Raw genomic sequence first — 21,803 nt, 5'->3', positions numbered from 1 at the left:
TTTATCTTTTTATAAACTAAAGAAGAAGGAGGAAAAATCTTGAAGGTTTTTGTAATTCTATCAATTCGTATTCCTTTAAACTTTTTTGAAAAAAATCAAGAACTGTCAATATATTTTATAGTCAGCCCAATTCTAAATGGCAATTCCCGGGGAAATATTTCCCTTTTCGCTACTCTCTCATTCTTAATCAGCCATATCATGAATTCCATCGTAATCGGAAAATTTTACGAATCCCGAAAAGTTGTATCATAAAATCCGTTCGTAGTGGAAAATCTCATACAATTTTGCATTACAAACGGATTTCATGATACAGTTTTTCGGGATTCGTAAAAATATCCGATTACGATGGAATTCATGATAGGGCTGAATAAAAAATTCCCGGGGATTTTGTTCATTTTTCAATTTCCCTTATTCTAAACAAGTTCGAAAATGGGAAAAAATACTCCGGGAAAAAAGTAGCTATACATTATCCACACTTGCAACGAATAAAATAATCGCGCGTACTTAACCTAAAAAATCATTCTTGTTTTTGTTTCAGTGGTGAATGGTTTTTGGCTGTGGCTCCTTGTCAAACTTTATTCGCGACGAATTAAAAACTCTCATGTGAAAGAAATGTCAAAATCGACGAATATTGGTTCATTCGTTGGTCGTTGGTCGTGCTCATGTGAATTGTGCTTAAATGTCGAAAAAAGGGAAAATACGAATTCGTTTGGCGCGAGTTTGTTCCCGACAATTGAGCTGGAGAGTTACAAAATAAAATGTAAGTTTTTCTTTTTTTTTGCAATATTAATTGATAACATTTTAAATATGTTAAGGTCAAAAACAACAAACAATGGTCAGCTTGAAATGCTTTTAAATTTGATGGAGGCTCAACGCGATATTGCGAGTGGCTTCCACAAGAAAACAAAGGAGGAAGTGCCATTTTTTTGGCAAATGGTGGAAAATAAGCTGAATTCGTGTGAACCACCAAGAAACACACAAACAGAATGGAAAAAAGTAAACATTTAAACAAAAATTCAGTAGATTTTTTTTTTTTTTTGATCCGAACGTGCTTTCCATCAACGCATCCTACAATGCCAGGAAAGTTATGTTTTGAGTAGAAGGCCAGCGCAACTCTTCTTTTTTTCTGCGGCCGTTTGGCATACTTTTATCCATTCTGGACATAGTTGCTCCTTCAAAACGTTTAAGACTTCCGCAAGCACTTTGCTAAAACTAGGTTGGGCCAGTCCAACATTGTAGTCTTTTCCCACCCCCGTTTGGTATCCCCCTTCAGCGAAGAAACGCAAACAAGCACTCAATTTTGTTATTGTTGGAATCGCAAAACTTTTTTTAGCTGGATCACAGGACCTAGAGAGAATATCCAGCAAATACTTGAAGACAACCTTGTTAACTCTATAATACTTTTGAAACCTAAGAATCAAGTTGTTTAAGTAAACTAGAAAAACAAAATTAGAATAAATCTTTGTGAATTTACAAGTACTTACAACCATTGAGGCAACTCCAGAGGGTTCAAACTGTCCCTCAAGGATCTTCTAACAACCCTTGGGCTTTGATGTTCTTCTAACTCCTCTTCAAACAAGATTCTTGCTGCAATATTGAACATTTTTTCATTTAATTTACTTATATATGCATCTATTTATGCATAAATATCAATTTCAAAATGTTTGTTTTCCTTTTCTGAAACTTTTGTACACCTATATACATTCTTGTGTCAAATACTTCGGAACAGCTGTTTCGAACATACAAAATTTTCGTTCCCGAGTTCGAAGGGAAAAACTGTCTCCCGGGGAATTCGGAATAGGAGAATTTTACTCTCGGGAAATCAAGTCTCCCAGGGAATTGTTTTCCCCGGGAATATTAAAAATTGGGCTGAATATTAAAGGAAACAAATCGAATCAATCGAGTTTCTACAAAAAAAATGGCTCTAATTACATTGGACTTTTGATTGAAGGAAAGCTCATTGTCAGTGAAAGAACATTTACGATAAAAATAAATAATAAATCAGGTGTCGCAACAGTCTGTTAAGAAGTGTGGCCTAGTGACTTACAACTTTCAAACATTCCTGTGTGCAAGTTATGTTGGCAGGGATGGAAAGGAAATACAGGGGGGTTATTATGAAAAACGAAACTCGTTCAAAATAACGCGTATTCGTTAAATTGCGATTAGGAAAAACGATTGTAGTAGCACTAAATCGTCAAATTGCGATTAAGAAAAACGAGAATCGTAAAAATGACGATACTCGTATTTTTATTTACGAGTGCCTTCAGCTCTCGTTCAGCTTTCGTTGTCATTTATTTTTTTGTTTTTGTTTGGTTGATGGTTGGTTTTTGTTTTGGTGAACAAAAAAATGTAAGTAAATAATGAATAAAATTGTGAAAAACATACAAATAAGTTATTTCTAACCTTCTAGGCCTACAACTAATGCTAAGCAGTTGGATTTGCTGGTAGCTTTTATGGAAACCAATCCAAATATAGCAAAAAATTACTTGCCGACGAGCCAAGCCAAGATTTTAGAACGCCTATCGTCCTCTCAACAATATTCCTGCATTTAGAATGAATAGTATTAAAATGCTCTTCTCGACCTCCTTCTTGCGTAGTTCGGTAGGGAGTCATCATCCACGGTTCCAGAGTGTACCCAGAATCTACGTACCCAACAACCAACTTCTCCTATCACCATCATTCCATTTCTGCTCAAGGTGTCTGCGATAGGCGCTTAAACTGAAGACAAATGAGTCATGGGACGCTCCTCCATAACGGGCGTCAATAGCGCGGATCAAAAATACTTACTAGATACTTACGATCATTGCATTGATACTATGGTCACCTTTCCTATTGAAGTAAAGATGCTCATTTACTACTGGTCTTATAATTTTGATGTGTGTTCCATCTACACAACCGATAATGCCAGGAAACCCAAATTTTTCGTAAAAATGTTGTTTGCTTGCAGTCTTTTCTTCTTCCGTCGATGAAAAGGATATAAACTTTGGGCAGAGAACTTTTTCCATGATTGTCAATATGTTTGAGATGGTGACCGACAAAGTTGGTTGTGCCATACCAACAAGGAAGTCCTGTCCGGTTTCTCTTTGGTAACCACCCTCGGCCAGAAACCGGAGTGTTGCAGCTAATTTCAATACATTTGGTATGTATGTAGAATTGAAACTAGGAAGGTGAGGATCGATCTCTTCTAATACATATTTGAATGCGTCCTTGTTCAAACGATAAAGAAGCTTGAACCTGACAAATATTTTAGGAGGTTTTTTTTTTAATACTAGATTGAATCGATTTCACTTTACTTACGTTGAACTTGGAAGGCTCATTGGGTTCGATGAATCTCTTAAAACTCTTCTTTTTATACGCATTTCCTCTTCTTCGTTAGTTTGGGATTCATCTTCGCTTTCAAGAAAATAATCGCAGTGAAAAAACATTTTATAGAATTTATGCAAATTACATTTATTTTTGAAACTTCCTCGACTTTATTTATATTTTGACATTTGTTAATAGGAGTGAAGTTAGTTGCTCCTTTAAGAAATTATCATTTTTCGTTTTTGCCTGGCAACTTTTTTTGTTTTCTATTTTCGTATCTTATAATCGCTCTTCACCATGACTTTCGTTTCTTCGAGTTTCGTTTTTTCTGCCGTTCGTTTCGTAATTCATAATAAGGGCCCAGGGGCCCTACTCTGTAATGCGTTTCAAAAACGAATATTTATACTCTCTATTTCTAATAAGAATCCGCATTCGGATTTTTCGTACCAGGCAATGCGTTTCCGAATGTCATTAGCGTTCGAAAACGAAAAATTTGTTTCTACACCAAGAGAGGTAACGAATTGCAATTCGAAGGTCGTTTTTAAAGGACACAAAAGGAAAATTGTGAAATAGATAAAATATAAGTAAGGAAATAATAATTTTATTCAAAATTTAAGCAAATAAATCCCATTACAGGGAATCATCAGCGAAAAATGTGCATACCTAAAAAAAGCAATTTAAAATTATGATGGAATTCGAATGACTTGAAGGAAAAAAGACAAATTTTAACACAAAAAACGTTCTAAGCTTGAAATAAAAAGAGAGCACGTAATTTGAGACGAGTTCCATTGTAAATTTTACTTAAAAAAGTCATTGTGAACAATAAAATGAGTTTTCTTTGAAATTATTTCATTCTAATTCAATTTTTTTTGATTCGGAGAGTCTAACACTATCAGCCCAATTCTAAATATTCCCCGGGAAAAGTTCTCCCCGAGAGATGTGTTCTCCTGGGAACAGAATTCTCTTATTCTGAATTCCCCGGGAGATTATTTTTCCCTTCGAAAGCGGGAAAGAAAATTATGAATGTTCGAAACAGCTGTTTTTTTTTGAAAAAAAAAGTTTTATTGAATGTGAACAGTTGTCCTTAAAATTCTTTTATAATTTTATTAACAAATAAAGTAAAACTCAACAAAATTGTTCAGCATCGCACGCAGAATTTTACATGAAAAGGATGTTGAAGAAAGCCGATATCGACAGCCAAGTGTTATCAGAAGATCTTTCAGGGATGCATTCAATCCTTTGGAGTTGCCACAATGGCTGTGTGTACATTTGCTCTTTTTTTTTGTTTGGAGGACATGTTAATAAACCTTTTGGTTTTTAGGTTTCAAAAATATATTAGAGTCAACAAAATTGCTTTTAAGTACTTGTTGGATGTCTTCATTAGATCCTGTGAACCAGGTAAAATTTAGTTTCTTTTAATTTGTACGTTAAGAAGTTCTTGTCTGTTTCTATTTCCCAGATCAAGTGCATGGTAAATTTTCGGAGTGTGCCGACGGATTTCTTTTGCATCTTCTGATATAGCTTTAGGAGCTTCACAAAGTTCCTTTTGTAGTATAAAGTTCTCTTTAACTCCTTCAGCCAAATTCTTCATTGTGTGACATAAATCTTTTTGAAGTTCCAATTCCTTTTGGAAAGCTTCGGGGCATAACTTTTGTGAGAACTTCCTTGCGGACGAGAATAAGGTTTTTTTTGAGGAATTTTCTTTGGGGAGGGTGAGGCTTCTTAAAAAAGATTTTGTATTTCTGTATCGGTGAGCACTTCTTTAAAAAACTCAACTGGTGATAAAATCAAAACTTTTTCGGGTAGCCCTATATTTTCTGTATTTCCTTTCCTCTTTGGAACGACGACGCCCAAAACAAACGTTGCTGCAGCGACACCATCCACAGACTTTCATGCCAACTAAATCATATATGGCCTGTTCAGAATCGGAAAATTTCCCAAATGTACGGGCTTTTAGTTTCTATGTTTCTGTACGAGTTGTTTTTTTGTTTTAGTTTATCGTTACCGTTGTTATTAAAATTGTCAGCAAAATTATTTTGTCCAACTCCAAAGGATTTTGCGGTAGGGACTCCATCAACTGCTGCTTCCAAATCAGCGCACTCTATAATTTGTTCCTCCAAATCGTCGAGTATTTTTTGCATGTATGGACCTCCACCCGTCTCATTGCGAAATATTACTATTTCCGACTCATCAAGATTTATTTCAAGATTCCATTGAATGCATGAATGCGGCAAGTCTTAAAATATCTTCGAAGATATTCCCGGAGTCGGTAGCTTACAAATAACAGCATTCCTGTCAATGCTATCAAAAGCAGCCTTAAGATCGATGTAAAAACCGTTGAGTTTCTTCTTTGATTTTTTCGATGTATAAAATCTCTAATGACTGCCATCTCTTATAAGGCAACATTTCGAAACTATCCCAATGATACACAAAAAACCAATTATATTTAAATGTCACTAAATGTCAATGATTTTCTTCTCATCTTCGACTAGAAAATAGAGAATCAATTTCTGGAAAGAGTGAGGGAGAAGAAAGATCTTGGTGTAATCTTTGACCCTAAATCTTACTTTGTAAAACAACTTGAATTTAGTGTATCCAAAGCAAATTCCATGCTCGGTTTTATCAAACGCAATAGCCTAGACTTAAAATACCCTTTTGCTCTCCAATCGCTTTTTACCTCATTATGTAAACCAATCTTGGTATACTGTTGTGTAATCTGGAACCCTATTTATAACAATCAGAATTGAAATGGTCCAACAAAAGTTTTTTGGGTGGAACATCGAAACTCCATACGCCAAATGTTTTCTGTGTTTTTTTTTTGTTTAATTCATTTTTATTAATTCAATCTTAAACCTATCTTAAAGCTAGACAAAAATTCATAAAACTAGCCTAGATAACTATAACTTACAACTAACTTAATGGTCCCATACGGACAATCTAAGTTAAACTATAACACTTAATACTAATGCCTTTGGGCCTAGATATATCTTACTTCAATTAAATTGTATTTATTAGAAATTTGTTTGTGTTTTTTTTATATTTTTGTTTATGCCATAATGCCTATTCTACTTAAAACTAAACCCTAAAACTATAAAACAAGTATGTAAGCCGGCCAAGGTTTAAACCCTATCCCGGCTACCCACTATCAAGTGCCGATTGAAGCCACTAAAACTGGTTCTCCTGCTTCACCCTATCAGCCCTGAAGGAGCTCTGCTCCGCCTTGTGCCATGACGTCCCGATTGTACAGGAGTCGCCTATCCACGGTTCGCCGTCTGACGTGGTAGATTATCGGAACTGCAAATCTACCCTGTGTCAAACCGCATCTTTCTAAAAAGAGGAATGCCTCTGGTGTCATGAAGCCGCTCAAACGTGCACTTTCAAAATACTCGTCGTTCGGATAGAATAACCAAAGTTGTAAAGCATGGGGGAGCAAGCATAATGGTATGGGCATCTTTTTCATACAATGGAGTTGGGCCCATACATTGGATAAAGACAGTTATGGATCAACATGTTTATGTTGACATTCTCCAAAATGTTATGCTCCCTTATGCAGAGGAGGAAATGCCGCTTTTGTGGGTCTTCCAACAGGATAACGACCCCAAACACACCAGCAGAAAGGCACAAAAATGGTTTGCGGAAAACTTAATTAATGTAATGGAATGGCTAGCGCAATTGCCTGACTTAAACCCCATTACAAATTTATGGACTGACGTGAATAAATCTGTCTCCCAAATTGAACCAACGAGCAATCAGTCACTCTTGGATGCAGTTAAGATGTCTTGGGAGAGTATTTTAGTCCAAAGGTACCAAGGCTTGATCAATTCCATGACCAGGCGATGTGAAGCCGTTCTAGCCAACAAAGGCTATTCAACTAAATATTAGTGAAATGGACTAATGATTGTTTAAGACAAATAATTTTTATAAAAAATAGAATTTTTATTATTTTTTTAGGTTTAATCTGTATAACAAGCAGTGGTGCCATTTTTTTTTTATAGATTATTTTTTTTTATATTTTTTAGAAAAATAACTTTATTTTCTTAAATTGTTACATAAAAAATGATTTCTTTTTGCAGTATGGTGTTTTTTCTCTTTCTCCATTTTATTGTATGATACATTCAAAATGTTTTTTTTTTATTTATTAGAATTAACTTTATTTTTGAAAGAGATTTTTGGTTCGCAATGGTGCTATTATTTTTACCGCTGCTGTATGTATTCCAAAATATAAATTAATCCATATTGCCCTACTACACCTACATATAACGAATATATTGACAGAAACAAGACGACCCAGCATTGAGGAGGAAAGAGATATAATTATGTACCTCTAAACTGTCTGCGAACCTAATTTTTTCCAAACACTCGATAATTGATAACTATGTCAACTTAACATAAACGTTTGGGCCACTCTAAAAGGTTTCCAAAATAATTTTAGAAATTCTAGTTTCCGTAGATATTAGCGAAAATTTCTATATTCGATTGATTGTTTTCGGAAAGAAATCGGGGAGCTGAGATGTACCACAGAGAAGCGATGATTTCGAAGCCAAGAAATTACCAATTTTAGAATATTTGGAATCATTATCATTCTTTAAATGCCACCTAAGCGACATTATTATCGTCAATATTCGGAAAAATTACGTTATACCTTGAGAAGTCCTTACATTTCTTTCGCAACAGACAGACCCAAATTCCTTTATTTTTGTTTCATTACTCTATATGAAACGTAAATAAGTAAAAAAACTGCATTTAAATGACTTGCTTGACTTTGAAAATTGACTTTTAAAATCTCTATAAAGTATAAAATAGGCTGTATCCAAAATGCCTTCGAGTAAATTAACTTGTTAAATTAACTTTTAGCTTCTATTTTAAAGGTTAAATTGATTTTGGAAGTCAAAAGATTTTAAAAAAGTCCAAAGCCATGACTTAATTGCAGTCACTAAAAGATTGTTAGGTACTATAAAGTTATAGCAAATAAAATTTTATAATAATACATTTATAAGCTGGACTTCATTAAATTATGAAGTATTGCAAAACACGAGAAATAAAATACTTAATTCTATTGAATACCGTGAAAATAGACATCAACTCAAGTAAATTAATCTCTAAATCACCGAGTACACGATATATAGCCAATTCCCGACTTCCCAAGTAAAGTGCTTTTAAATAGATTCCTTACCTATTTAGTATGGTAAATTTTAAAATTTAATACATTATGTATGTACTTCTAAATAGACCATAAGGGAAAATAATTTTCATAACGGTCTATTTATGACATAAGTAAGACAGTTAACCAAATTTGTTGGTTGTCAAAACAAAAGCAACTTTTTATCGCTATCTCTGTTTTTGTTATGAATAGAGAAAAGTTAGTCCGTTTACTACAAAATACATTGCTGGTGTTGGCAAACGAGTACAGTTGGGTGTTGTTCAGTTCACAGACATGTGTTCTAAACTATTTTTTGTAAAATGGCCGGAAACAAATACTTTAACGAAATAAAAATAAAATATAAATTTTAAAAGAGTCGAATTCAAACATCGGAACAATATTCCATTCCAAAATCAGTGATTTGCCGATTATGAAATTTTACAAATCCAAAAAGTCATTCCAAACGATTCATTGAGGTTGCACACCAAAAAAAAAAACGAGAGCCCTCTGCAATAATAAAATCACAAAAAGACCATTTTAAATCATCAAGAGAAATACAAACCATACTCGACCTGAATGTAAGCTCGAGAACAATTCGGAGACGAGCTGTTGATGGTGGACTAAAATCTTCCTTTCTTTCAAAACTGTTAAAAACCTTTTATATTTAGCAAAAGCTAGCTGGAAAGATTAATATTTCCTCATGACCACATCAAGTAGACCGTTAGAAAATGGACGAACGAACTCTTTTCGAACGAGTCCAAATTAAATTTCAATCGTTCCGAGGGATTCCGCCGTGTTCGCAGACCAGCCAAAGAGCTACTAAATCAAGGTTATCCCAAAGCTACTGTAAAACACGGAGGAGACAACGTAGTAGTGTATGGGTGTTTTTTAGGGCAAGAACAAATAAATGATAGGATGGACCATTACATAATACCGTGACATTTTACAAAATATAATACTGCCATACGCTGAGGATCAGTTACCCCTGAAATTGATATTTTAGCAGAACAACGACCCAAAGACACATCCAATACGGTTAAGACTTGGTTTCAAGAAAACCGCATTGACTTGATGGCCAGCGAAGTCCCCAGATCTTTACCCCATAGAAAAGCGAGTGGATATTGTGGAGCGACGAATTGTAAGGACTTATTGCAAAAATAAAAACGATCTGTTTGAAAAAAAATAAATTCGCTTGGGAAACAGCATAATAAGCAATTTAACTGACTCCATGGCTCGAAGATGTGCTCAAGTGATTAAAAACAAGGGCTTTGCTACCAAATACTACAAATATTTTAGTAAGCCTGACAAAAATATACATATGTACATACGTATTTTTTAAAAGTTGCTTTTGTTTTGACCAGCCTTATATTGAACTAATTGTAATTGTACTATTATTATGCTTTATTTAATGATCTATTACAGGAAACAATTATATTTAATTTCTTTAGACTACTCATGTAATACCCTTAAACTCCAGGTAGGTACCGAGGTATTGAAAATTTCAAGTATTTATTTCAACACAAAAGAAAGTGAACTTTTTGTAATAATAATTTTGGTCAAAATGTAGAATAAAGACTCACTTGACCGACTATTAGAGTTTAGTGGGTCGACTTCGACTAGACAAGATTCTTTGTTTTTCATTTAAAATAAACTAGAAGAAACAATGATTTTGTGTACACATTTCAAATAATAACAACTCAAGAAGCTCAATTTCGAGGCGACTATTGACTCCATCACCTCTTTTCATTGAAAATTTTTATTTCACACTTTTTCTTGTGACTCAAATAGGAACATTTTAATACCTATAAAAGTTCTAGAGCTCGCATACAAATCCAAGATAATTATATGTAAACTTAAGAAGGATTTTGGACATTTTACTGTTAATTTAATTTAGTTCTATGTGGGGTTGGGATGTAAATCCTTGTATTCCACGAACTATGAATAATGGCTGTGTGGCGAGTGTGATATAATTTCAGTATAAAGTCTTTTAAACACGGTCCCTTTCCTCAAATATCTTATATAAAAATGAAATATGTAAAGCAGAGTTTTCAACCTATGATATCCATAGGTAAGCTTGATTGATAAAGCCATTTTGGTTTCAGCACGATTTGCTGTTTATTCAACGCTACCAGATAGTGTCATAAATATGTCTGTTCTTGAGAGCTTGGACGATTTTATGGGACAAATCTTCTGTCGCACTCGTGCAGTTTCAAGAGTACTGAAAGTATAGTTCTTAAGAGTTGTTCTTCAACCCTGGCAAAATCAATGCGTAAGCTTTTCCATCTTTTCTGCTCTACAGGTCTCTTTCCGAGCGGATGGAAAACAGCATTTTTTCAGTCTGTCCCTAAAAAAGGTTAATCCTCTTCCCCCTCCAATTATCGTCCAATACTACTCACGTCCCTTCTTTCCAAGGCCATGGAAGCGCTGATTATATATCAGCTCAAGAAATATCTCGAAGAACGGAAGCTTCTTAATGACAGGCAGTATGGTTTTCGTAGCAACGGGTCCATTGGTGATCTCATGGCTTGTCTCACCAAACAGTGAAACAAATCTTTATACCGTTTCGAAGAAAGTAAGATTATTGCACTTAATATTTCAAAAGCATTTTATAGATTTTCACATCAAGCTCTCTTATCGAACATCCGTGCTTTTGGTATTGATGAATATCTTCTCCTTTGGATTAGAAACTACCTTTTGAACCGTACAATACAAGTTGTATTGGATGGTTTTAAATCTGAAACCCTTAAATAAATACTGGTGTCCCCCAAGGCTCCGTTTTGTCTCCGACTCTTTTAGTGATATTCATTAAGGATCTTTTATTTATAACATCTAATCCATCAAACTGTTTCGCTGACGACAGTTTATACGTTCAGATTTTTATATTCGTTTCTAGGTTCACATCCTTGTCCTTCGGATGTGAAACTTCAACGGAAGCGGATGTTAAACTCATAAAATTCCGATCTCGAAAGGCATTGTCCAATGGTGAATTATTACGGTGTAGAATTTAATGCTTCAAAGACTCCATGTATGTGTATCATTGATCACCTCTTATGGAATGATCACATATTCGACATTACTAAAAATGCTGCTAGATGTTTAGGATTTCTGAGTCGACGGTGCAAGAAATTGTTCACTCCTTCTGATACGGAATTTATTCGTCCAAAACTTGAATATAACTCCCATATCTGGGCAAGTGCACCAAAAACAAGTTTAAATCTTTTAGCTAGATTTCAAAAAAGTGTTTTGAAGATGATAGACGATAGAACTATAACCGAAAACTTTACATCCCTCCAACACGGGTGCAATGTTTTATGCCTCTCGTTGCTACGAAAAATATTCTGACGAATTAGTCGATTGTATTCTATGTCTATCTTCTATGTCGGCTAAGTGGGCCGTCAGCTAGACTCTTTGTTAACCAAAATGCAATTTGAGGGTGTAGATGGTAACAATTCCTTTGTTAAATATAATTATACATTAATGCAATTACTTAATACATATACGAGTTTTTACTTACAATGTTTAGCTATAAGTATTATTTAACTTTTTTTTAAATATCTAGTTAGATGACACGACTTTACCATTCCAGCATTATGAATATAAAAGAACTATTTTAATGGATAAATACAAAATGGTGGCCGGATATCGTAGGGGTGAAATCGAAGCTAAGGTTGGATATATAATAAGTTTTAAGAACGTAACGTGGATATCGTAATGAACACGTACACACCGTACACAACACGTACTATAAAGTAAAGATATTCTTTCTGAAACCGCGCATGGAGAATGTGGCCAATTCTGTTTCTCCCTCCAATTTTGATATTCAAAACCTTAAGACCAATGTGGACCGGTATCTCCGCTTAAATCCTACTTTATTGCCCTTACGCACGGTGTTTAGTTATTAACATTTATGGTAACTAATAAATCCTTGAGTGCATGTAAATTATAAACAAATAAATTGGGACGTAAATTCTGCGTATTTTTTTTCTTGACTATCATTCAAGTCTGTAAACATTTCGACGGTTATTTTACATAACCTCGTAAGGCGTTTTTGCAAGTTTTTCAAAAAAAAAAAGGAAAAAACGTAACACGACTAGTTTAAAATCCTTCGAATATTTTATTTTATTTCATAGTGATAAATTAATTAAATCAAAAACCGACTAAAAAATAAACTCTAATGGCAAACATAAACTGGACACATTTCAGAAAACTGAAATACAAAAAAGTCAAAATAAACGAACCTATTTAATGATAAGTTAACATACAGTTAGTATGGAACATTATTCATTAATTTCAAACAGGTATTAAGCAACAGATAAAAAGTTTAGTTAAAGAGAAAAATAAATTTAATAATAAGTTAAAGCACAGTTAGTAAGAAACATTTAATTAAAGTTAGGTATTAAACAAAAAATAAAAATATATTTGAGTAAAAAGAACTAATTAATTTAAAATGCACTACAAAGGCAATCAAAAAGGATGCATTTCAAAATTTTATAACAGATAAAGCTGAACTGACAATGTTAATTTTATATTACTTACTTAAGGTGGCGCTACAGTTCTGTGTGAACTAGGGCATCACCCAAGAAACTTCTCCATCTAGCTCGGTCCCTAGCTAGATGTCTCCAGTTTCGCGCTCCAAGTTGGGTGAGGTCACTTTCTACTTGTGCGCGCCACCTGATCCGCGGTCTTCCTCTACTGCGCTGTCATGTGGATGTGGATTCGAAGATTTTCCGGGCAGCAACATTGGTTTCCATGGGTTCTTCGTGACCCAGCTATCTTAGTCTGTATAGCTCGTTCAGCTCGTCGTTCCATCTTCTTCTCCACTCTCCTTCTATGCATACGGGAAAGCAGATCACACGAAGAACTTTTCTCTCGAAACGACCCAAGGTGCTTTCATCCGCTTTTGTCATAGTCCATGCTTCTGCACCGTATAGCAGGACGAGGATGATAAGGCTCTTATATAGCAACACTTTGGTCCCTCGAGAGAGGACTTTACCACTCAATTGCTTTCTTAGTCCAAAGAAACAGCGGTTAGCAAGAGTTGTTCAGCGCTGGTGTTGTTTTCTGCGTTTACAGCGGAGCCTAGGTAGACGAAGTCCTTGACTACCTCAAAGTTACGTCTGTCGATTGTGACGTTTTGACCAAAACGTCGGTGTTGTATGTCCTTTCTAGACGACAGCATGTACTTTGTTTGTCCCTCATTAACCGTTAAACCCATTTTTGCCGCTTCTGCCTCAATACTCACAAAAGCCCCATTGACATCACGCTGAGTTCTTCCGATTATGTCAATGTCATCAGCATATGCCAGTAATTGGACAGACTTTTGAAAGATAGTGCCTCTAGTGTTGACGTGTGAGCTCTGCACTATTCTTTCAAGCACGATGTTAAAAAAATCGCATGACAGCGCATCACCTTGTCTAAAGCCTTTTTTGACATCAAAAGGTTCTGTTAAGTTGTTTCCAACCTTTATGGAGCAGCGTGAATTCTCCATGGTCATCCTGCACAAACGGATGAGTTTGGCAGGGATGCCAAAACTAGACATGGCTCTATACAGCTCGTCCCTGTAGATGCTGTCATATGCGGCCTTGAAAACGATGAAAAGATGGTGGGTGTCGATTTGGTGTTCTTGAATTTTTTCCAGGATCTGCCGTAATGTGAATATTTGATCAACTGTGGACTTGCCTGGTCTAAAAACACACTGATAAGGACCTATAAAGTTGTTGACGATGGGCTTTAGACGTTCACATATTACGGCAGAGATGATTTTATAGGCGATGTTAAGTAGACAGATTCCTCTATAATTGGTGCAGTTTAGAGGGTCTCCTTTTTTCAGGATCGGGCAAACAATACTGAGGTTCCATTCATCGGGCATTCTTTCTTCCGACCATATTTTACAGATAAGTTGGTGCATGCTCCTAACCAACTTATCGCCAGTTGCTTTAAAGAGCTCGGCATTGAAGCCATCCGCTCCAGCGGCTTTATTAGACTTCAACTTAGATATGGCAATCTTTACTTCGTCTAAGTCGGGAGGACGGGATTATTGGCTTTCGTAGTTTATGCTGAATGCATCATCCTGTTGACAGCTGACAGAATTCAGTTCGTCGTCGCCGTTCTACAGACTGCAGAAGTGGTCCTTCCATATCCTCAGCATTGACTGCGGCTCCACTATGATGTTTCCACTTTCGTCTTTGCAGCCTTCGGTTCTAGGTTAATTTACATGCGAATCTCGTTTCACCTGTTCATAAAACTTTCGAACTTCATTCCTGCTTTTGAACCTCTCAACATCTTCGACCGCACGCTTCTCATGCCCTCTCCTTTTCCTTCTGAGAAGTGCGTTTCTCTCGCCTTTTCTGCTCATAGAGCTCATGAGCAGCTGTCGTCCTTTTATGTAGCTCCGCTTTGCGTGCCTGTTGTTTGCCGACATTCCTCATCAAACCTTGTTGGTGGCTGCTTGGAACCCAGCACATCAGAGGCGGGCACTGCCACTGGTTTTCGATACATTGTGTTGGGGGCAGAGAACTTCGAGAGAGGTTACTTGTAACTCGGTCGGAAAAGGATTTGGCGATCTCTGGCGATTGTAGCCGTTCGACGTTGTACCTTCTCCCAGCACCTCCCTGTTTTGACTTGGGTCTGGAAATCCGAAGTGTTACCTTGGCTACAACGATGTTGTGGTCGGAGTCGATGTTAGCTCCTCGGAAAGTTCGTACATCCATGATACTGGAAGCGTGTCTGGCGTCGATCGCAATATGGTCATTCTGGTTGACGGTAGATTGATCTGGAGAAGTCCAAGTACCTTTGCGGATGTTTAGGTGTGGAAAACGCGTCCGGCTACCATGACGTTTTGCCCCGCAGCAAAATCTATGAGCCTGAATTCGTTTTCGGAAGTGTTGTCGTGCAGTCTGTTCTTCCCGATTATTCCACCAAAAATGTCTTCCCTTCCTAGCTTGGCATTAAAATAGCCCAGGACTATTTTAATATCGTAGCTAGGACACTGCTCATATGTTTTGTCTTATAGCTCGAAGAACATATCTTTGGTGTTGTCATCCTTCTCTTCTGTGGGGCGTGCGCGCATATCAGGCTAAAGTTGCCCAATTCAGCCTTGACGCGTATGGTCATGAGGCGCTCATTGATGCACCTATAGCTCAAGACTTCTTGCCTAGTTTGGATCTCCCCCTCACTTGTTTGCTGCCCCCAGCGACTTTCCACTGGGGTTGGAACCCAATTTCCAGTTGAGGTACTAGGCACCCGTTGTTCACCACGGGGAGGTGGGAGTAGTAGTTGATAGACAGAGGTGGGTTTTGAGAAAAACCTGTGGACGCTTGTGCCCTCTTGAATGCACATGTCTACCATTTGAACATCGTTAATTTTATATTAGTTTAAGTATAATTATTTTAATAACACAAACAAAAGAATAAGTTAATATCAGACCAATTCAAGTTGCACACATTTCGAAAGATAATTTAAAACAAATAAAAGAAATAAATAAATTGCGTGTAATGTTGTCAGAGATGGAAGGGACCTACAGTTTATATGCCGAATCCAAACGGCTAATTTGAAAAAGCACTTTTTCGTGATAAGAATTACCCTTGGAAGATTTCTCAATTCCTCGCAAGAGGCAGTACCGTGAAAAAAAGTTAGGTGGCACAGGCAGGGATTGAACCCAAGACCCCTTGCAGGACAGTCCAACGCACTAACCATCACGCTTCGGGTACTACTACTAATAAAAGAAATAGCAATTTTCAATACTTTAAGTGTTAATACTTATGAGTCATAAAAAGGTGAAAAGTCTCTCTGTATTAAAGCTTTAATTTCCTGCAGTTGGTCAAATTTTTATTTTGTAATTTTCAAAGGCAATGAGTGCAGTTGTTTGAAGTTTGTTTCTAAAAAAATTTACATTTTTTGGCCTCGCTGGAAAGTCTTTGTACTCATCATCGAAATGCAATTTGTACGAAATCGTACCTCTATGATATAGAGAACTTTTGACATTTGTTACACAGGGATCATTCGTTTTTTTCCCTGATCTTATAGAACTATATTTCAATAATTCTTTAGCTCCAAAGTTTTTGAAAAAATGAAAACAAAATTTAGAGCCTCAGTTTTATATAATGGTTTCAGGTTTGTTGACTTTTGCAGTTCTTTTTCAAGGACCTCTCCACTTTTATGTTTGAAATAAATGTCACACCAGTGTTTTTTTTGGCCTATAAAGACCGATATTCATTTCTTTTATCATATTTCTCACAGTTGTGTGAAATGACTACGTTGCCATTTCTTGACATTTTGTAGCATAAGCCCTATGAACATCCATTAACGTTTGGAAATTTTGCTCTAGGTACAATTAAGTGGTCTCCTTTCTGCAGTAGTAGGAAGGCAACTTACTTAAATTTTGTAAAAAACCTTTCATGAAATTAAGTTCTGCACTTTTAGGACATTGAGTTTTGTTTAAAGATTTATTTTTGTATTTGATTCGCAGCTGGCTCTTTTTCAACCAATTTTAAATTGGCTATTCCTTTATTCCAGTTGTAGCAATATACATTTTCTTGCAGACCCGAATGTTGTCTCCTTTTCAATTTAAAAAAAAAATGTTGCAAAGTAGTTTGCCTGCGATTAATTCCATCCACATTATTTATCAAAACCGTTGCGCAGACAAAAGCTTTTCTTTCATCCCAGTTAAGATTGTTCCAAATACATACAAAAAATTACCTTCCTTTCCTCATTGGACAACTTGTGGCATTCGTTCCCGGGACCCTTGTGTACAACCTTGCACTTGCATCGTTCTCCCATTACACGGGCTTCTTTTTTGCAGTTTGAAATGTATTTTTTTGGAATTTTGGTTTTGAGAACCCAAAATAGGACTTTCCCTGCATCCTCAGCTCTTATATTTGGATGCCAATGACTATAAAACAATTATCACCTTCTGTACCTTCCGTATTTAAAATAACATCTTCATCATCACTTACCTCGAGGATTGATACTTACAGAAGTCATTTGTGTAGACCCTTAGCCTCAGAGCATGTCTTCCTATGAGGCAGTGTCCCGTAATTACTCCAATTGTAGAGCTTATACTTTGTCTGCTGAGTGATATCAAGCTTTTTGACCGTTTTAAGTCAATACTTGGCCATATTTGCTTGGTTGCCAGGCAGGTGGTACTTTGTGACCATCTAGCATTTGTTGTTTCTAGAGCATATTGCTTGAGAAGATATTTTCATGTAGCAAGTGGTGTTCCTATGTTATGTTTTTGTCTAACATAAGGCAGAAGTGTTCCGTTTTTGCCGAGCTCATCGGCTTTGCAATTTCCCGGAATGTCTCTGTGGCCCGGCACCCAAATGAGGTGAATGTTAAACTGTTCCGTCATCTCATTCAGAGATGATCGACAATCTTGGACTGTTTGAGAGTTTGTGGAGACAGACGCGAGAGATTTAAGAGCGGCTTGGCTGTCTGAGAAGATTCGTACATCCTTACAAGATATAACGTTTTCTTTGAGCCAGGATAGTGCTTCTTTAATCTCCATTACTTCTGCCTGGAATACACTACATTGATTGGGAAGTCTATAGGATAGTCTGAGATTCAGTTGTTCTGAAAAGATACCACTTCCAACTCCGTGATCGGTCTTTGAACCGTCAGTATAGAAGTGTACCGCATCGTCTTCCAGGGGTCTCTCTTCTTCCCAGGAGGATCTTGAAGGGATGGACACATGGAATCTTTTACCAAATACCATTTTTGGGGTGGTATAGTCTAAGCGATCTGGGATAGATCTGAAATTGTCTAGAATAGTAGTATGTCCAGTATTGTTACTGGTCCATTGAGAGGTGGCTCTAAGCCTTTTTAGAGAAGATGTCAAGTGGTGTTAGGTTTAAAAGCACTTCCAGTGCTGCGGTTGGTGTTGAGCGAAGTGCTCCTGTGATGCACATACCTGCTGACCGCTGGACTTTGATGAGCTTATTTAGATTTACCATCTTGTCCAGTGCGGTCCACCATACGACGGCTCCATAAATGAGTATCGGCCTGATTACCGAAGTGTATAGCCAGTGGGTTATTTTTGGGGAGAAGCCCCATTTTGATCCTATGGCCTTTTTACAAGTAAAAAGCGCTACAGTAGCCTTTTTGACTCTTTCATCAATATTTGCCTTCCAATTTAGTTTTTTGTCTAAAATGAGGCCCAAATATTTAGCATGATCGGAAAAGCTTAATGGTATTCCTCTAATCTTGGGGGGGCTAATCTAAGGAATTTAATATCTTCTCGAAAAGAGTATTAATTCTGTTTTGTGTGGGTTGACGTCCAATCCACATTGCTTAGCCCATTTAGTTAGCCTGTTTAGGGCATTTTGTAGGAGTTCCGAGAGAAGTTGGAGGTGCTTCCCAGATACGGATATCGCAACGTCGTCAGCATAGGCAATCACCTTGAAACCCTCTGCTTCCAATGCTGTAAGTAGGTCGTTTACTACCATGTTCCATAAAAGAGGCGAAAGGACTCCACCTTGGGGAGTGCCTCGATTCACCGATCTGGTGGTAGTAAAACTTCTCATGTTAGAAATTGCTTTTGACCATGAAACTTATAAGATCTATGAGTGACTTCTCTAATTTCAGCTTATCCATTGCTGTTGTGATCGCCTGGTAACTGACGTTGTTGAAAGCTCCTTCAATATCTAGGAACGCTACCAGGTTATATTCTTTTTGATTTATTATACCTAAGAGTTTTTGAATTTTGTCATTCCTGAAAAAATATTCCAAACAACATTGTTGACCTGAAAATACCAAAAGATGGCTCTGAACCTCCTGATTTCCACCAATAATATTTTTTTTCGAATTTTTCGACTTACGAAATTGAACTGTTGATATGTAGTTTCTTTTTTTCAAAAATCTCATATAAAAAATAAAATATGCAAAACAGAGTTTTTAACCTTAAATATTCCAACTCTGCCTTAACTAACTTTTCTCTCAAAATTAAAAACCCAATAATACCCTATTCACAATTTTGTTGAAAAATAAAACCATAATGTTGCTGAAACCCATAAAAATGCATATGCATTCCATGTGTTGCCAGACAAAATTTCAAATGGCGGGTAAATTCCGAACATTTCCAGCTGAGTCCGAGAGTCTCAGAGGAATTTGTTTTCTTGTCGTGGATTCATGTTAAACATTGAAGTAAAGAGAACAGAGAAGCATTGTGCAAAAAGTCTTTGGAAGTTGTTGTTTATCTTTATATAAATTTTGTTTCATATTTTTGTACAATTTTGTGATACTTTTAAACTAGTGTGTTTTCTTTTATAAATATTTTCATCAAAATCGTTTTTGTTTTATCAAAAATATCCACAAAAAAACCCATCAAAATAAATAAAATAAAATATCCCTCAAAAAAAGAAAAAGTCATAACTTAAGTGCAGCAGCAGCAGCAGCAACTCTTCGTCTTCGTCCGTTGTTCGTGATCAAAATGAATCATTCTTTCTATCTCTTTCATATAAACGGTTATAACTGAATTCAAATATCATCCAGCCAATCAGAGTGACTAGATTCAAAACTGAACTGTCGCTTCCCCTTTTTCCAACAAAATATACATCTGGAAATTACTCAACTCTCTCAAGTGCCAAGAAAAACAAAACAAACAACGACAAATTTCTCCTTTTTTTTTGTATTTTGTTTGTGTGTTGAAGGGGAAACACACAAGAACTCTCAATGCAGAGAAACGAACAGAGTACACTCGTGTCTCACTTCACGGTGGCAGATTCACATTTAACGAATTTGTTCCTCCTCAGTCGAATTCGTTCATGAGTTGTGTGTGGTGCGTGTTGATAGTGTTGTTCTTTCGCTCTTCTCTGCCGTCGTTTTCTCTTCTCTGCTGCGCTTAACATCGCATAGAAGCAACAAAAACCAAAATAATCCAATCCAAATTCCCATTAAAAACAAAAGGAAGGGAATAGAAAAAACGCAAAAAAGAAATAAAACAATAGTCTCTTGTGTTCCACAAAAGTGTTAATAGAAGATTAAATTAATTTTAAAACAAGTTTTATTGACTGATTTACATTTTTATTTAACGAACAAGTACAAAACTCTTTTTCATATATTTTTGTGGGTGATAGAAAACAAATTCTACAAAAAAAAAAAGAAAAATGTTTGAGCTAGAAGATTACTCAAGTGGATTTCATGATGGATTCCTCAACAAATATGCGGTATGTACCTCATCTAGTCGATACCTTAAGTTTTATTTGTTTTTGTTTTATTTTTATTGTTTTGTTTAAAAATGAAAAACTGTAATCTTTGATATAAAATTTATTTGGAATGGAAATGTTTTTTTCTTTTCTATGAATTCCCGCTTTTTTATAAAATCTCATGTCTACACAAATTTCATGTACCCCATAATTTTCTACGAAAATGTTTCCCAACATCTTGTGTTTCGTTTTGTTGCATGAGTTATCGATCGATTTTTGTATTGGTTGTCTCTTTCGCTCGCCTGAGTTTAGTGCAGATGTATAGGCTAGGCACACCACAGGCAGCGGTTGATGAGCGGTAGCCGTAGCAGTCGCAGTCTCAGCACAATCAAAAAGCAGCCGTAGAAAATTTGAAATTGAAAATTGAACGGTGATGTGATGTGAACTGATGATGGTGGAGTTAAGAAGGTGCCTGTATAGTGTTGCCGTCATGTCTCAAATACAAATTCATTTGAATGAAAATTCAAAACAAATTAAAACGAAAATAGAGTTGGATGAATTGACGTTATTTTTTGTAAAGCAAAAAGAGCATTGAATTGAATTATTTAAAGATATAATTTTACTGAATAATAGGAAGCAATTTTTACTAATTTAATAAGCACTTTCAGTATAGTTTTATTAATATAAAAAGATTTTTGAATTTTGCTAGTTACAGCTACAACTTTTTATATAAGTTGAAAGTCCATTAAGTTTTAGTAATTCGCTAAGAACATATGTTTTCTTGGTATCTGACATTTCAAATAAATGTCAAATTTAGGTTTGTTTGATTTGTCACAATTGATTTGTCTATTTTATTAGTTATTAAAGGATAAGAGTGTGTCTAGTATCTCTAGTAAATTGTTTACTATTTAAAATAAGTAACTTGGAAAATGTTAAGCCCCTAAAAATAGGTTGTTTAAAATATTGCTTCATAGAGATCATAAGTTTGAAATTTATTTCTTATATGTGGTGTCTTTGATTTGACAGTTCAACAAATAATATGAAAATATCTTGAACTGCGTTGTTAAAAATCTTAAGAATCTATCAAATAAATGAATTGTTGACATTTAAATAGGCGATCTCAAGTTCCTTATTTTTTAATAGAGTCAATTTCACGCAATTAATCCAGAAGTGTAGTACCCGTGGCATGATGGTTAGAGCGTTGGACTGTCATGCAAGGG

General features: G+C 35.9%; 3 protein-coding genes across 3 annotated transcripts in view; 1 reads left to right on the top strand and 2 right to left on the bottom strand.

Annotated features, from left to right (window-relative positions):
* Window positions 1–682: 682 nt before the first annotated feature.
* Window positions 683–1,845, bottom strand: LOC129939635 (uncharacterized). The gene is made up of 2 exons (XM_056047723.1): window positions 1,485–1,845; window positions 683–1,410 (listed from the first exon to the last, which is right to left on the bottom strand). Exons 1-2 carry the CDS (start codon window positions 1,601–1,603, stop codon window positions 1,086–1,088), a joined length of 444 nt encoding a protein of 147 aa, XP_055903698.1. The 5' UTR covers window positions 1,604–1,845; the 3' UTR covers window positions 683–1,085.
* A 941-nt stretch (window positions 1,846–2,786) lies between these two features.
* LOC129939556 (putative nuclease HARBI1) lies at window positions 2,787–3,661 on the bottom strand. The gene is made up of 2 exons (XM_056047603.1): window positions 3,298–3,661; window positions 2,787–3,234 (listed from the first exon to the last, which is right to left on the bottom strand). The coding sequence occupies exons 1-2, from the start codon at window positions 3,423–3,425 to the stop codon at window positions 2,787–2,789; spliced, it is 576 nt and encodes a 191-aa protein (XP_055903578.1). The 5' UTR covers window positions 3,426–3,661.
* Window positions 3,662–19,578: 15,917 nt separating this feature from the next.
* The window catches only part of LOC129939627 (probable serine/threonine-protein kinase DDB_G0282963), a 38,615-nt gene continuing 36,390 nt past the window's right edge, over window positions 19,579–21,803 (top strand). The window contains exon 1 of the mRNA XM_056047714.1: window positions 19,579–20,604. Coding sequence (XP_055903689.1) covers window positions 20,545–20,604 — 60 coding nt within the window. The 5' untranslated portion in view covers window positions 19,579–20,544. The remainder of the gene's footprint in view (window positions 20,605–21,803) is intronic.

The sequence above is a fragment of the Eupeodes corollae genome, chromosome 1 (assembly GCF_945859685.1).
Source record: "Eupeodes corollae chromosome 1, idEupCoro1.1, whole genome shotgun sequence".
In the NCBI taxonomy this organism is placed as follows: Eukaryota; Metazoa; Arthropoda; class Insecta; order Diptera; family Syrphidae; genus Eupeodes; species Eupeodes corollae.
This window is presented reverse-complemented; position numbering and strand designations above follow the sequence as displayed.